General features: G+C 40.1%; 1 protein-coding gene across 3 annotated transcripts in view; it reads left to right on the forward strand.

Moving 5' to 3' along the window:
- sgk1 (serum/glucocorticoid regulated kinase 1) overlaps window positions 1-15062 on the forward strand; it is a 33735-nt gene extending 18673 nt beyond the window's left edge. The window contains exons 1-10 of one of the 3 annotated variants that reach the window (XM_061703908.1): window positions 4782-4948; window positions 6700-6775; window positions 7367-7442; window positions 7775-7963; window positions 9263-9394; window positions 10729-10965; window positions 11591-11686; window positions 11771-11926; window positions 12016-12105; window positions 13583-15062. In XM_061703908.1, coding sequence (XP_061559892.1) covers window positions 4921-4948; window positions 6700-6775; window positions 7367-7442; window positions 7775-7963; window positions 9263-9394; window positions 10729-10965; window positions 11591-11686; window positions 11771-11926; window positions 12016-12105; window positions 13583-13750 — 1248 coding nt within the window. In that variant the 5' untranslated portion in view covers window positions 4782-4920 and the 3' untranslated portion in view covers window positions 13751-15062. Of the gene's footprint in view, window positions 1-4781; window positions 4949-5565; window positions 6622-6699; window positions 6776-7366; window positions 7443-7774; window positions 7964-9262; window positions 9395-10728; window positions 10966-11590; window positions 11687-11770; window positions 11927-12015; window positions 12106-13582 lie in introns of those variants that run through there. The other 2 variants (XM_061703907.1, XM_061703909.1) reach the window with 2 other exon arrangements.
- The last annotated feature ends 1840 nt before the right edge of the window (window positions 15063-16902 follow it).

Genomic DNA, 16902 nt, shown 5'->3' on the forward strand with positions numbered 1-16902 from the left:
AAGAAAGTAGGACGGCTCGCAATTCGAACCCCGAACGTCTCAACTGTGTGGCTAACCACTACGCCGCCGTGCTACCTCACTGTGAATCCCATTCCCAACGCATTAAAGGCTTAAAACTAACAAAAGCTCCACCCATGTTTTCCTAAAGTGTACTTATTGCCTTGGTGTGCATGTGTGTGTGCGTATGCGCGCGTTATGTAACCCACTAGTGGCACTATTATGGATGTCAGGCCTGCGTGACTCACATACTCTAGGAGGTCGATTCGTGAGAGTGCAGGAAGGGCGGCGAGGCGATGCCAGTCGGCGGATTTTAGCGCTGTAGTGTAAACGCCATCACCAGCCACTAACCCCCCACCACCCCTCACCACCCCGCTAAATCCCCTCTTTCAAATGAACATTTTCATCCATCGTTCTGGTGTCTCTTGTGTCATTTTCCCCAGCAGGGGGGAGGGGCGCGTTTAATCCAAGCTGTCGGCGATGAATGTAAATGAGGCCGGAATGGTTACGTAAAACCTGCTCTATTCACACACACGGCTTTTATTTGGCCCCTAGTGGACCGTCAATGTGTTTGGAGTGAAAAATGTAGCTTGGTCACCAACTGTAACTCAATTCAAATTTGTAAAAACTTTCAATTGGCTCTGCTCACCACGCATACCACCACCCGCACTCTCCGTTCCAGCGGTTTTAGCAACGTCTTTGTTACCAAAGTCCGCACAACTTTTTGGTCAATCTTCTTATCGATTTTCTGCCCCGAACGACACCTCATTCATCCCAATAGCATCGTTAAATAAGTTAGTGGGGGATACTGTATATGATCGCTGCACCTCTTTTGAGCCAATTTAGAACCTTTTATTTCATCTTGTGCTATAATGAAATGTATTCTGTAAGTACGTAACTATATCACACTGTACAGTTTGTTGTTTCTGTATTTGTATTTGCTTTTATTTTGCTTTAACTCTGCTGCTGGGTCGGCATTGCAAATGAGAATCTGTTCTCAACTCCCTTATCGTGATAAATGAAGGTTAAATAAAATTATACGATATATTAAAAGTATATCAAATCAATGTAACCATTGAAGTGAATTGAAATGTTATTCATCCCCCCCCCCCGAAAAAAATAACACATTTTTCTTTTTTGTTGTGGTTTTAAAAAAACATTGCTCAGTAGTTTAGAAAAAAAGAGAATGTAAAGAAACAGTTTTTAAAGAGTAACTAAAATACAGTACATACTTCAGTATTTCTGTGTTGGATGTGTGCTTTAAAGAGACGAGGTCGAGTGATTGGCGTCAGGAGCTGGAGTCAATTTAGCTTGTTAGTCTGTGTGTGAGCATGTGAGCGTGAGTTGTGGCCTACACCAGTTTTCAAGTTTTCTCTTTTTTTTTTTAATTTGTGCGTTTGGCTATTTTTCACATTCAAAAATGTCTGAAAGTTCATCGGCGACTCTGGCTCTCCTTGCCCACAAACGAGGCGATTCAAAACCTTAATTGCGCCATTGTTTATTTTCACGTAACTCGAGCTGCGGTGTATCTGAAGCTCCCAAGTTAGTCCCCTCTTTCATATGAACATTTGTGTTGCACCCACAGATCATTCGTTCGGTCATATAAAGGAAAACAACTTGTCGAGACATCAAAATGGGTGCGTCGCTGATGTCACGTCGCCCATTGTGCATATGCGTGCTTGTTTAGGCCTTCACGGCAGGTCCACACAGGTGGGTGACGTACTGGTGCAAATGGCAGCTCCCCAAAAAAAATCCAAAACAGTGGATGGGCAGCAGTTTCACAATTCCGAGGTTCCACCTTCGAATATGGGTACACCGGCTACCACATTCCGTTTTTGGCACTACATTGTGAAGCAATACATTTACTCACTGAATAACTCATCTGTATTGACTATTAAGTGAATATCTGAAAACAAAAAAGGTTCCAGTTCTCTTTTTCTCACACACACAAGTGCACGCACGCACACACACACACAGTCATGTAACCATTGGGCTTCTGCCATCAATGAACACGAACAGGGCTCCTGCTGTGAATGTGACATTCAGTAATTAATCCCTTACAGTTTAAAGTGCACAGGTTATATATGGAATCATGTTTGGTAACTTAGGTGGCTCCACAAAATGGACCCTGCACACTTTGTTATGACAATCAGAATCAGAATAATAATGCCTATTATTATACTGTATGGCATTCGTTTTCATATACATATAAATAAAGCTTTTGGAGAAAAGAGGGCCCTAGGTTGCAATATCCACATTTCGGTGTTATTTAAAAAACATAAATCATATCATCATCACCATCATCACAATAATTTGTATTATTATTAAAAATTATATAAAATTTACAGTATGGGAAGAATGAGAGGATGAGAGGAGTATCTGTGTTACAGTAGTAGTAGTCGTAATAATAATAATAATAATAATAATAATAGACATTTCCCCTAGTAATTAAGAAAATGTAAAAAATATATATATAATGACAATAATACAAATCAATCTGTGGCTCACAATAACCACATTCTAGTAATTTTAAGTTTTCCTTCCTAATTCTACAAATTACATTTCTAATGCCAATAATTTTTCATTGTAAAATACAAAATAGCCATTTCCTTCTAGTAATTTTACAAGTAACGTTTTTTTATTTATTTTGAACAGGTATAAAAATAAACAAGTACAATAATTAGAAAAGTAAAATACAGTAACTTCTGAAAAAAAACCTGATCAAAACATTATTACATATCCGCAAATAAAAAAAAAACATAGTTAAAGAATAGAAATAATCAACACAATCATAGGTAATAAGTGTCCCACTTATACATTCCTAATTATTTACATTTACAAAAGTGCAAAGTTATCAGTTCCTATCCCTTAGTAGTAGTATTAGTATTATTAGTAGTAATAATAAAATAATAATAATATAATATGACAAATGTTCAAATAAATGTTCTTGAAAGTGTTTTAATTATTTTAATAATCATAAAAATATATTGTAATTTAAAAAATATTTTCTGTTACTATTTTTTGGTCCAGAAGATAAGTTGAGACAGGCTCGCCAACTATTGGTAATTCTAGTAATTAAAATTAAATGATAAAATAATAATAATAATAATAATAACAGAAAATTATTGTTTAAAATAACTGAAAAAAGCTCAATTTTAAATAAGTGAAATTATTTTTAAATTAAATTAGGTAATTGAAGGATTTAAATTCAATGCTTTGACATGCAACAAAAATCCTCAACCCAATTTGAATCTTGCATCCAAAGTTATGAGCGACACTGCGCTTATTCAACCTTTGACCCGGGCCCCTTCGGCCGCGTCGCGTGGGACCCCATTAAAAATCAATCGGCTTCTTGTTTTTCGAGCGGCTTGAGTGGCGCAACTAGCGGCGCGTCGACGAGGCTCCTGAACGGCCGCACTGAGGAGCAACAGTGTTCGCGGCTCGCTGACGAACTCACTTTGCGAGGGACAACAAGGCGCTCAGTCATGTTGTCACAATGACACGCATTGTTCCACTGGACACTCTTGGTAACAAACTCGCTCTGTTCCCTCTACGGGCTTTTTCCAATCCAAGTTGCTGTTTGATTCCGGGGCCGGCGGGAGAAGGACCTCGCTCTTTGCGGTCGTTTGCGCGAGGAGGCGCGGCCGAGCGTCGCTCGCAAGCGGGCTCGAAATGTCACGTTGAGAAAATTGGCACGGTTTGAATGTGGTTATTATTATATCACAGACAAACGGGGACAGGGACAAAAGTATCGGGACAGCGAGGCCTACACACGATCAGAAGCGCTGACCTACATTTACAACTGAAATGCCTTGAAATGAGAGTTTAATTCAACACTTTTTGGCTTCAGTTCAATGGACATTGCGCTACTCGTTCTGGTGTGCGTGCCTTGGCCACTTGGGAGCAGTGTAATCCAGACATGGATGTACTATACACGGAGACGGTCACAATTTAGCTCAGTAAACTGCAGTAATATTAGTTGTTCTTCGCAGAGACTAAAGAATATATGTCCGTCAGTATTGTTATGGTGTCAGGCTATATGTGTTGCTTCACCGTTTGTATTCACATAGCCATTGCGCAGGGGTGTCAACCTCATTTTTGCTGCGGGCCACATCGTAGTTACGGTTTCCCTCGGAGGGCCGTCATGAGCGCGAGCACATATACAGTCAATGTACAATTGCCTCATGTTATTCACATACACACACAAAAAAAACGACGAATAACTATATTTGAAACCAGAAGCAAGTAAAAAGTTGTTCGTTCGGTTTATTTTGAAATGGGGGTTGGTAACAAAAATGTTTGCAATCAATGTTCAATAATAGGGAACACGATTTGCAATGTTGTTATTTTAGCAAGAAACATGACGTCGACGCACTTGAGTTGCTTCCGCGGGCCACAAAAACCGATGTGGCGGGCCGGATGTGGCCCCCGGTACTTGAGTTTGACACCGGTGCCTTAAAGGCTAACTCCGCAAGACAGATGCTATTCGTTAGCCCGTCTATGGCATTCTGCATTCTTTGTTAACATTAAGATGAACAGACGTCTTGGTTTTATTTCCTCGATAGTCTCGTTGTCTTTTTAGTCCTCGTTCTAGCACATGTAAGGAGACTGGAAAATGTGCAACAGGGCTGATATTCACTGATTCGAATCAGTTACCTGGGTATATGCAGTTTAGTACGTGTAGGTAATTGTTTTCAAAAGATTTCGTGGGGGGGGATCCCTGCTTCTCCAAATTCCGACTTTTCCACTGCGGTCCGTGAACGCAGCACATCTCACGACAACGTCAGGAAGCGAGAAGGCGGAACGTCTCCGCCTTCGAGGCGAGAAACAAGAGAGGAGGAGTGGGAATAACAGTCAGATGAAAGAGTCGTGGCTGAGGAATGCGCCACCTTTAGCAGCCGCCTCGGACATCGTCTCGTCCCTATGAAAGACAGAACGACCGCTTTGACGTGTGAGTACGAGCCGGCTTTGAACGCAACATCCGCACCGACCGAAAAACAAACCAAAAAAGAGGTCGATAATGAACTTGAGTTAGGACGTATAGGCAGGCGAGACGTATGGACGGGGACTATTACGTAAGCACGAGGCTGGAACCGACTTTTAACAGTTGCGCCACAATAGCGTCATAAAAGGTCCCGCAAATCCGTTTGGGATGGATTTGCAAAGTGTGTTTTGTTGGCTGTCAACTTTATAATGGAACTGAAGCCACTTTAACGCACTTTTGGGGACATTATCCATTCTAAATGACTCATTTTATATTATTATTATTATTATAAAAAATGTTACCAGTTATTTTAACCAATTCTCACACTTCTACCGTGTGCCAAAGTGGACGTGGCCTCGCTGATAATATCTTGTCAGTGTGTTCACTCGAGATCAAAACTTCACGTGTCTGACATAATGATGAGTTTTATTATTATTTATTTTGATTTTTTTTTTTTTGCATTGAACTCGTGTATGTGCAGAGGCCCCCAAGTGTGTATCTTCTCACGCTGTACTTTTCCACTAGCGGCCGTTTTTTTTTTTTTTGCATCGACCCTCCTCTCTCCCTCTCTCCTCTGTTCAAGCTCTCCCACTTTGTGTGTGTGTGTGTCTGTGTGTGTGTGTGTAAAGGGAACCTGCGTCATTGCTGTGCCGTTAAACTTGAGCAGCAACTGATAGGCCGAGTTTCATTATTTGCTTGGCTCCAAATCCACTTCACAAGTCCTTGCATATTGTGCAAAAGTCTACATTGATTTCCGCACCTGCATGGGGGGGGGGGATGTTAGGAATTCTCACTTTGCCCACGCCTTGCTCTAAGCTAATTGATGGAATAACAATCCCACCCCAAAAGCTAACAGTCGGCCGTAAACAATCATTTGAGTTACAAATGAGCGGAGTTTTTCCAAAGCGTTGGGCTGTAGATTGCTTTGAATGAGGAGAACAATGATCGACCCCAAATGTAACAAATTCTCCCTTTGCCCACACCTTCATGTCTTCATTAATTAAATGTGGTGAAGAACTTTTACTAGTTGAGGCACAATCATAGCCCAAAAGCTAACAATCGGGCATAAAAGAATAATTTCAAGGTAAAGCGAGCAAAGTTTGGGGCATTTATTATTATTATTTTTTTACGGTGTCCTCAATCAGGGAGTCTCGTGTGGTGTTCAGGGACAGACACATCTGGCTGTAATTAGCCCTTACTTTTGAGCATCTCAGCATCGTCTCGGTGGTCCTTTTGCGGTCAGGCGTGCTCTTGACGTGACGCGAGGTTCTTCCGCTGACCTTCTGACGTGTGTCATTGCGTAAAAGGTGTGCAAATAAATAAAGACAGTGGAAAAAACACTTTTTGTTATTTTATTTGACGCAAGCGCACGCACAAGCGTGCCAGTGTGGCCCAGTAGAGTTTAGAGGTCTCTGATTCGTCCGTGCCCGGCGCTGGTCGTCCAATCGTAGCGAATGCGTGTCGCGGTGAGTCACGCCCACCCGAAAACACCCCCGCGCTCATCATAAAAGCAAAGAGACCGAGTTGAAAGCTGTCATTTCGCTCCTCCTTCGCCGCCAGCATGACGATCAAAAAAACAGCGACGGGGCAGCCCGAGATGACGTATTCCAAGAGCAAAGGGCTGCTGGCCTTAGTCAGCGGTATGGGCCTGCATCGTAACGCGTGGATATTTTGGTCCAAAAGGATTCATCCAAGAGATACTTTGAATTTTCTTGCAGCTTTCATGAAACAGAGGAGGATGGGTTTGAACGACTTCATTCAGAGGCTCGCCACCAACGCCTACGCCTGCAAACAGTCAGTTCTCCTCTCGTACAAATACAAATAATTGCTGCTTGCAAAATGCTTATGGATTTTATTCCGCAGTTCATCCTCTACCTCTGATTTGTTATTAACGCGATTAGATAATTGTTTCATTAAATATGATGTACATCTGTATTTGTTGTTATTATTATAGTGCATAAGAACTATTGTTATTATTTATTGCTACTTTTAGTTAATATATATATATTTAGTCCGTGAACTTGAGCCCCATGATTTTATGATGTATTTTTTTTACTTTTAATAGAACAAAAATAATGACATTGCTGTAAATATAATGGGTATCATTATTTTATGTAGCATGTAATTTTATTAAATCCTATGTATTTGATTGATTTCATTAAATACAAGTATTGAATTAAATTTTATTTTATACAATATTGATAATGTTGTATTCTTTTTGTATTTTTTATTTAAACATATGCTTTTTAAATCCAGAGTTGCAGTCGATCCGGAACCTCAGTCCTATAATTTCATTTAATTAACTTAATTAAATACAATATAAATGTTTATCATTTATTATTCTTTTTTTGCAAATTTTAATTTCATGGTTTGATTTTGTTTTAGTCCAGAGGTAGAGTCTATCCTGAACCTGAGTCCTCAGCAGGATGCTGAGCTGATGAACACCAACCCCTCCCCTCCTGTGAGTGCCTTCAACTATCAATTAGGACGCACAAAAGTTACATTTCAACTATTCATTATTTTTCACATCTTTTACACTATGTCAATGCTACTTATGCTAAAATACACACACAGGACACCTTACTAGGTACCTCCGCAAAATCTCACACAAGATCCAAAACACGAGTTAAAGGCGAAAGTGGGGAAACTGAGAGTGTTGAACCCCACCGCTGGGAAAAGTTCAATCAAATCCACGAGAGCCGTCAGAATGAATTGGAGGACGCCCAGTGGATCCATTTCAAATCCAAGTTCCGTTTTGCGTAGCTAACGTGGGGCGCACGTTCCTTCCAACAGCCCAGCCCGACGCAGCAGATCAACCTGGGCCCGTCGTCAAACCCGTCGGCCAAGCCCAACGACTTCCACTTCCTCAAGGTGATCGGCAAGGGAAGCTTCGGCAAGGTTCTGCTGGCCCGCCACCGCGCCGACGACCAGTTCTACGCCGTCAAGGTGCTGCAGAAGAAGGCCATCCTCAAGAAGAAGGAGGTAATCGTCCAAATAGTGTTCTTTGGAGCCCCCGCTATATCGTGGATTTCTGTTAAGTTGCGTGGGTTCCGTGCAGTACCGCATTGTGCCACAACATGTCGGGCAGCACTGAGCTGTACTGGAAGGGATGCAGCATAATTAACAGCTAGAAGAAGACACCCCTCCAGTCTAATACACTTTTGCCATTCTTAATAGGGCAGACCGATACGGATTTTTTTTAGGCCGATTCCGATATCTGGCAGAAAAAAAATCAGATAACTGATTAATGGGCTGATTAATTCCAAAAATATAAAATGAATAATACAACTTGGTCCCTTAACACAATTACAAAGATATGAATTACAGTTATTGACGGATTTTCACTCTGTCCCTGCCCCCCCCTGTCCCCGTTGAGCTCGCAGACTTTTGTTAAACTGAATTATATGGTTTGGTTGAACATTTTGCTGTTTAAATATAAAATGTTTAACTTAGTTTTATGTGAGGTTTGTGCCTACTATTTGGAGAACTGTGTGAGCGTGTCTACTTTTCCTCTCCTCCAAGTGATGTTATATGATAGTCTCCCATTTCATGAGGGGGAGAGAGTGAGAACAGGCGGTTAGAAATATTTTAAACCAGTGGGTCTCAAACTCTTGATGCCAAGTACCACCTAAAAAAATTTTTTTTTTTTTTTTTTTAAATAAATCGCTCCTAGTACACCACCTTGACCAACATTAACATACACTAGCCAAAAGGAGACACAAACGAGACAGGGTTTTTATTCCTAAAAAGTATTTAATATTATTGTAGGCCGCAGTAACATACAGTACAGTTTGAACATTATCACCGTATTCAAATATAGGGGAAAAAAGAAGAAAAAAATGACTTAAATCATGATTCATTTCAAATGCACATAAAGGTAGATACAAATTGTACCTGAAATTTTTTTTTAGAAACAAACAGTTCTTAACGATGAAATGTAAATGTACTGAGCTTCTGTTAAATACAACTGAACTGTACTTAACAAAAAAAGAAAAAAAATGTTTCGGCCACCTAACATGCGCAGTTTGAACATTTAATTCGGTGATTCTTTCGCGCACCGCTCGAGGGAGCCCGCGTACTATTAGTGGCACTAGTACCCCGCTTTGAGAATCGCTGCTTTCAACTATTTTTAAATGTTTTTAATATGGTCTCTATAGCACAGATTTTCATATATTTTGGGTGGATCTGGAACAACTCCCCCATGTTCGATGGAGGTTAACTTTCGACGAACAACAAGAAAAAATTGCTTCTGGTCTCACCTTCTAAAACGTGTCCGGTCAGGAGAAACACATCATGTCGGAGAGGAACGTGCTGCTGAAGAACGTCAAGCATCCTTTCCTGGTGGGACTGCATTACTCCTTCCAGACTGCCGACAAGCTCTACTTCATTCTCGACTACATCAACGGAGGAGAGGTGAGTCGCGGCGCGGTTGGAAAGGAAACACGGATTGTACGAATGATCACATCGAGGCGCCTGCGTCTTTCGGGAAAGTCAGGAAGGAAGTCGTGGGGGCAGTGGGAGAGGCGGCCGTGTCCAGAATTAGTCGTGTGTGCGTTTGAAATGGAGTTCATTTCCTGCCATTGTCGGATGAGCAGACGGTGAAATCCATCTGGAAAGAGCAGACAGATTTTTTTCCCCCTCATATATTTGTCACCTTTCAGCCTTTTAAACTCTTTAACCGGAGGCTGGATGGTTTTTATGACGAGACGAGAAGCGCAGACCGCCACCAAGGCACAACAACCTTCTCTCTGCATAAGCCTGATTTTTAACATTGCGGCACAGAATTTTACCTTGAAGATTTTTGTGCTTTTTATATTTAAAAAAAACTAAATCTATTTTTATCAAGTGGCTTAGAACGATTACACGGTTTTGTTGCCTTCTAGTCAGGCGTAGATGGGTGGCGTCCGTTTAGGTTCATTGCCCAGTAAAGTGCTATGATGTAATCTGCGATTTATTCATCTAAAAAATACTCCCAAAATTATAATACAATAAGCCACAAAGGTTTGAGAGGAAAATTGTAGTTAAAAAAAAAATAGAAAATTTTGATAATTTTTTACAAAATCTTCATGTAGAATAATACTAAAAAACTTTAATACTAAAAAACTTTTTAAAAAAAATCTATTTTCATTCCATTACATTTTATTATACATTTTTTTAAAGCAGACGTTTACATGAAAACATCATCTGAGTGATAAGAAGCAAAGAATAAATCTTATATTTTCTGACCCTTTTTACATGAAAATATTCACATTTGAATTTCCCTTTTAGCCTCTCTATTTAAGTAATATATACAGTACACACACACGGGGGGACGCATTTTTGAGTGAAAGGAACATTTTTGTTTCCTTCTATAAACTACTGACAGCGTAATTCCCCAAATTCAAATATTTAATTTAATAGTTACTTCGAGCATTTGCAGAAAATGAAAAATGGTCCACCAAGTTTGGGTGAAAAACATGATTAAAATCAGTAGTTGGGGAAAAGTATTGAAAATTTAAAAAAATAATAATAATAACTCCAGAAAAAATGTCTAAATCACTCAAATAAATGTATTTAAAATTATATATTACACAGGTAAAAATTTAAAGTGCTTTAAAAATTCAAATTGAAAATATGACAAGTAAAAAAAAAAGAGTTGGGCTAACCCCTATGCAACCAGTGAAACTTAATGAACATTATTGTCGAGCTGAAAATAACGATGCTCTTCATCCAACTTGTCGTTGTGGTTGTCATTGTCGTGGGTGCAGCTCTTCTACCACCTTCAGCGGGAGCGCTGCTTCCTGGAGCCGCGGGCGCGCTTCTACGCCGCCGAGATCGCCAGCGCGCTGGGCTACCTGCACTCGCTCAACATCGTCTACCGCGACCTCAAGCCCGAGAACATCTTGCTCGACTCGCAGGGCCACATCGTCCTCACCGACTTCGGCCTGTGCAAGGAGAACATCGAGCCCAACGGCACAACGTCCACCTTCTGCGGCACGCCAGAGGTAAAAAAAAAAAAAATTGGAAAAAAAATCATGTGGTAGGATGCCCTCAGAAGTGGTACAAAAATACTTCAAAAGTCAAACAAGACATTTATCAGCAAATGTTGTTAAAGGACCAACTGGAACGCTCCAAAAGAGGTATGATTTGGACTTCAACCCATTTTTTTTTCAAAAGTCAAACAAAACTTGGAGTCCAAACCATCATCAAATCATGTAAGGAGCATCTAAACGTTCAGGGACAAACTCTTGTTTATGTTTTTCCTTTGGCTTGTTTGTGCAACAGTGTAATATCCCACAAGTGATAGAATTTGGGATGAGAAATCAGTACGTGAGCATTGAATAGAACAAACTCTTAACTCTTAATTTATTAATTTTTTTTTGGGGGGGGGGGGGGGGGGGGGGTTTGGAATGATAGTGCCCCAAACGTCAAACAAAACTTGCAATTTAGTCCAGAAAGCGCAAACAGTTGTTTTGACTCATGAGTTCGGGAAAAATGTATTATTATTTATTAAAATGTATTATTTATTAAAATAAATGTAAGGCTCCCAGGCTTCGTTGAAACAAGACAAATGCTTTCTATTTGATGTCTTCTAGTCCTAGCTAACCTTGTGCTCGGGGTTTTGAACAGTATTTAGCTCCCGAGGTGCTCCACAAACAACCGTACGACCGCACGGTGGACTGGTGGTGTTTAGGAGCCGTCCTGTACGAGATGCTTTACGGCCTGGTGAGTCTCGCCTTCACCTATTCTTCTTCTTTTTCTTAGCATGTTTGCATGCAGGATGCTAACTGCCATTTGCACCCCTCCAAGCCTCCCTTCTACAGCCGCAATACGGCCGAGATGTACGACAACATCCTGAACAAGCCTCTGCAGCTCAAGCCCAACATCTCCAACGCCGCCCGGCACCTTCTCGAGGGCCTTTTGCAGAAGGACAGAACCAAGCGGCTGGGATGCGCCGACGACTTTGTGAGTTGGGCTTTTGTCGCTGGACGGTTGCCCCCCCCCCTGTCATATAGCGTGACTGACTGACCGGCTGGCGCTTTTTGTCTCCTCAGATTGAAATCAAGAACCACGTTTTCTTCTCGCCCATCAACTGGGACGAGCTCAACGCCAAGAAGATCACGCCGCCCTTCAACCCCAACGTGGTAAGGATTTGTCGGGATTCTCAGTGCTCAACAGTGCCTTCTTGGGGGCAATATTTGTATTTGACAGTGGAGGGCTCGTGCCAAATTAATGTGTGATATTACACAAAAATGCACAGAACGCAGCTTTGCCACAAACAACATCTGGTGCCGTTCATCGGTATTTATCCAATAACATCACAAAAACATTAAGAAACTGTATGAAGATAACATCATACTCACCAAAGTTGCTAATTATTAAATGAATTAAGAAGTGCAAATCACTATAGATGGGTTTTTACGAGTCAAAATCGACTGTAACAAGTTTTGCTCTGACCAACCAATCAGAGGATGGAAAAAGGCTGACATCATCAACAGCCAGCGCTCTGGTCCTGTGGGGATGAAATTCAAATTTGATTGGTTAACGAAAAAGTCCCATTCTAATAAACTGTACTTGACGTTACATGGGGCAACGCTAATAATACTGAAGGCAGATTATTAGATTGACATAGCAACACAGAGGCTGAAAGATGATTGAACAAATAAAATAATAATCCAACGTCCACATATATACTTAGAAGTAGTGCAGTCAAGAGAAATGCTGCGAAAGGAAGAGAATAAACTTTTGGGAGTAAATGAATCCAATTTCAACAATAGCAGAGTGAGTAGATTAATCCCATTCATCCATAATTCCCCAAATTTCCGTGTTTTTATTTTTTCGTTAAAATTCATGTGTTATTCAAGAGGAATTAACAAAAAAGTTCATAATGTTAACAAAAGTAAACTAGTCACTGTCCAGTGAAAAGCATGTTATTTTAATTAAATAAAAATAACAAAATTGACCACAGAAACTTTTTCCAAAAAAGGTACTTATTGAATTTTTAAATAATAAAATATATTTCTAAATGTAAAACAACATGTGTATGAATGGCAACAGGGAGACACAGGTTAATTATGTACTGCTGCCATCTAGTGGAAGAGTATTTAATTGTTATATCTGTCACTATACGTCACTAGTATAGCTAGATCAACGAAAGTATTCATGCAAGAATAATTGCAATAGTAATTGAAGCACCCTACAAATATTTTATAATTGCCTACATTAGTAACTTAAACAGTAAATATACCGCAAATGATGATCCGAAAAGCGTTTATTATTTCAAACTCAATTCCAACATTACCTTGAAAAAAAAAAAAAAAAAGGATTGCAGATGATTAGATGTTTTTTTTTTTTCATTGCACATGTGGTTGAGACTCTGCTTGACTTCCACTAGCAACCCAGGCTAATGTTAGCTTCTCAGTGAAAAACTTTTCTTTCTCAGTCAAGATGCATCACTTCAATGTACTTGCTTGACACCAATTACTGTACTACTTCACAATTTACATCTGGCGGCATACGTTACACGTTATTTGTCGCATAAAAATAATTTCGGGCCAGTGAAGTAAAATTGCATAATTCCCCGCTGAGCGACTAATCCTCTCGTTCGCGCTCGTCCTCCAGACGGGCCCCAACGACCTGCGGCACTTCGACCCCGAGTTCACCGACGAGCCGGTGCCCAACTCCATCGGCTGCTCGCCCGACAGCGCCCTGGTCACGGCCAGCATCAAGGAGGCGGCCGAGGCCTTCGTTGGCTTCTCCTATGCCCCCTCCATGGACTCCTACCTATAGGAAATGCCCCCTTCCCCCTTGTGAGGACTTCTGATGTAACAGTTTCACTAGATTAGCATCTTAGGGGGGGGGAAAAAACTCTCGTAGTCACTTTGCAACTAACTGCTGTGTGTAAATATTCCACGAATGGACGCACAAATTCCCCAAAGCGTTCCCGACCGAGTCGATAAGCACACGCTCATCTACGTAGGAAATCGTCGTCTGGTTTTCCTCCACATTCCTTTTGTTTTTTTTATTTGGTGCTTTTGTTATTTTTCATGGGATGGAAAAGGGAGCAAGCTGAATGTTACAGAGCGGCCGTTTTTCCTCAAAGGTGCCTTTTTTTTCAGTCGTGGTGTCGCACTTAAAACGAGAGGGCGCTGGCCTACAAAGTCCCCGTCACGGCGACTGATCATTTTGCACACAGAAATAATATAAATGGTAAAAGAGAGACTTGCTGCTATGTTGTCATAGAAAATGTTAGCACAGCGCCCCCTACATGTCGTCTTCCTTTGTTTCCCTTTTAGGCCAGGTGAACAAACCCGCTTCCTCTAGGAGCATTTATTCCATATCCTTGATTGGTTCCTGAACTACTACGCTCTTTCTCCTTACTAATAAGGCAATTCATTGCACTTGTACAAAAGCTGTCTTACTAGTAACGTTTTTTCACGACGAGTGCTACTTTTGGCCTGCTAGTACACAATTAAAACTTACCAGTAAACGACCGTGCTGCACTAGTAACACTACTAGGCCTAACTAGTAGCCTCATTGACCCTACTAGTAGCACCAAAATGCCCACAATTATTTTTCCTCACGAGTAACATGTACTTGTCCTACTAGGATTCAGGAATGACGTTACGAGTTATACACAGTCGTTACCAGTGTGCGGAATTGTATACTAGTGAGGACAAAGAGCATACAATATATGGAACGTGCATGGCTTTGAAAGCCGTCTTAGCATTTATTCGATATCCTTGAATATCTAGCTTAAGGTCCGCTCTAGTATCATTTTTCACGGTTGCCTTCCATCGGGCACGAGTAGTGGATGAAAACTTTATCGAAAAAAATGCTCAATTTGCATTCCGTATTCTTCCCCAAGCGAACATTCTGTCATAACATTGGTCTTGAACACTATTTAAGTTTGTTTGTATATTTGGAGTCAAGTGTACTAAGTTGTAATGTAAATAGAAGACTTAAAAAAAAATTAAAAGTCAAGGTAAAGGCGTAGATGTTGTATGTAATGTTAATTCATGTTGAAATGTACTGTACATTGTAAAATTGTTTCAAGATTTAACGTGACCATTGCTGGTTTGCAATAAAACTTTTAACTTTATTACACCCATATTGTGTTTTAATACGTGTATAAAAGGTATCACGTTTAGGTCATTAAGTCATTCACTGGTGTGAAAGTTTATTTTCATGAGCTTGAAGCCAACCATTTACTGCTGACGACAAATGTATTTGTTAAGTACGTAGAAGGCGCTCTCGCCCAGTTTGTGAATATCAAGTTTGTAAACCACTGTAATGACAAACAGATCCCTGTAGAAGGCAGTGTTGGATCGCTTTGGAGTCAAAAGTATGTGTCGCGATCGGGGAAAAAGATGATGCAGTTTATGGAGTGAATGGCGAACGCCATGTAAAAAAGCCACTGATGTTCAACTCGAACCATCCCGTGAATCAGCATCGTGATTTTTCACAACAGATATTAGCATCAACGTCACTGTTCTAATTGACATGTATCTCTTCACAAAAAGCTTATTTCCTCCACTTTTTGGTCAGAAACCGGTGGTTTTTGGTGAAACTGACCCATGTTCTACTGCTGATTACGACAGCAAAGAATGGAAAAACACTAGCAATAAACTTTACGTTAGGTTCGGGTCTTATATTCTCACAATAAACAATATTCTGTGCATCTTGAAAGATCAGTCAAAATACTCTTAATATTATTTCTTAATAAACAAATACATATATACAAATAAAAAAAATAAAAAAAAACATAATATTTTGATAAACACTTATTTGTGACTGGATTACATTTCAACAGGCAGTGCAAAAGTGCAGCAACGGTTCATTTGACTTGACCGAACCTGAAACCTTTGCAATTCCCAGATTATTAAAAAAGCCCTTTAACTCGCCTCTCAGTGGCCTAAAACAACAAATGTGTACGTGTGTGATATTAAGACTGTTATTCACTCATAAGATAACTAAATGCTTTTATTATGAACAGTGGTAGGAAGTAATACAAATACTCACTTATTATACTTCAGTAGATTTTTCAGGCGTCTGTACTTGACTTGAGTATATATTATTTCGGATGACTTTTTACTTTGAATGCCTACATTTGAAAACTTTCTACTCCTTCAATTGTCAAAATAGGCTGGTTACTTTTTAAAAGCCTGTGCCTAGCTTCTTTTTTGTTTTGTTTTGTTTGTTTTAATTTTTTATACTGACGAGTGTGAAGTGTTTTGATGGTCCTACATTTCCATCTGTCGGCCAAGCCTGGCATCAATCTAGTGACAGGTACTACTGTCTTTCCGAAGATAACAAGGCCTACTGTTGATTGATACTTTCAGAGAGGTATCGATAGAACAATGTGCTTATCATTGTGGTTACTGGAAGAAGCGTACTACTGTGCTGAATCAACTGTTTGTAACGTTGCATAACACGAGTGAAATATTCAACACAGCTAAAACATCCTCTACCAATATTTATTTTCTACTCTACCAATATTTATTTTCTACTTCAGTGCTTTGGTTAAAATGCACGTCAACGAGAATGTGGCGCAATAGATATTCCACAAGGTGTTACTGTTTTCTTGATTTTTTACAATCACAATAGTACATCATGTACACACATATATTAATGAATAGTTATTATTAATAGTTTGTTAATATATTTGTAGTTATTAATATTATGTCATGGTTTTTAAAACAATGTTTTGTTGGAGTTGCTGTCTATGCTTGTATTTAACATTTAAAGATTTTGCTAAAAACAACAACAACAACAACAACATCCATCCATTTTGGGAACTGGCTATCCTCACTAGGGTTGCAGGTGTGCTGCCGCCGACTTGGGGCAAGAGGAGGGGTACGCCCTGAGATGGTTAGCCAATCGCAGGGCACATATAGACAAACTTAGACGGCGGTAGATGTTGGGTATACATTTATCAGAAT

Source organism: Phycodurus eques, chromosome 18 (assembly GCF_024500275.1).
Source record: "Phycodurus eques isolate BA_2022a chromosome 18, UOR_Pequ_1.1, whole genome shotgun sequence".
Classification (NCBI taxonomy): Eukaryota; Metazoa; Chordata; class Actinopteri; order Syngnathiformes; family Syngnathidae; genus Phycodurus; species Phycodurus eques.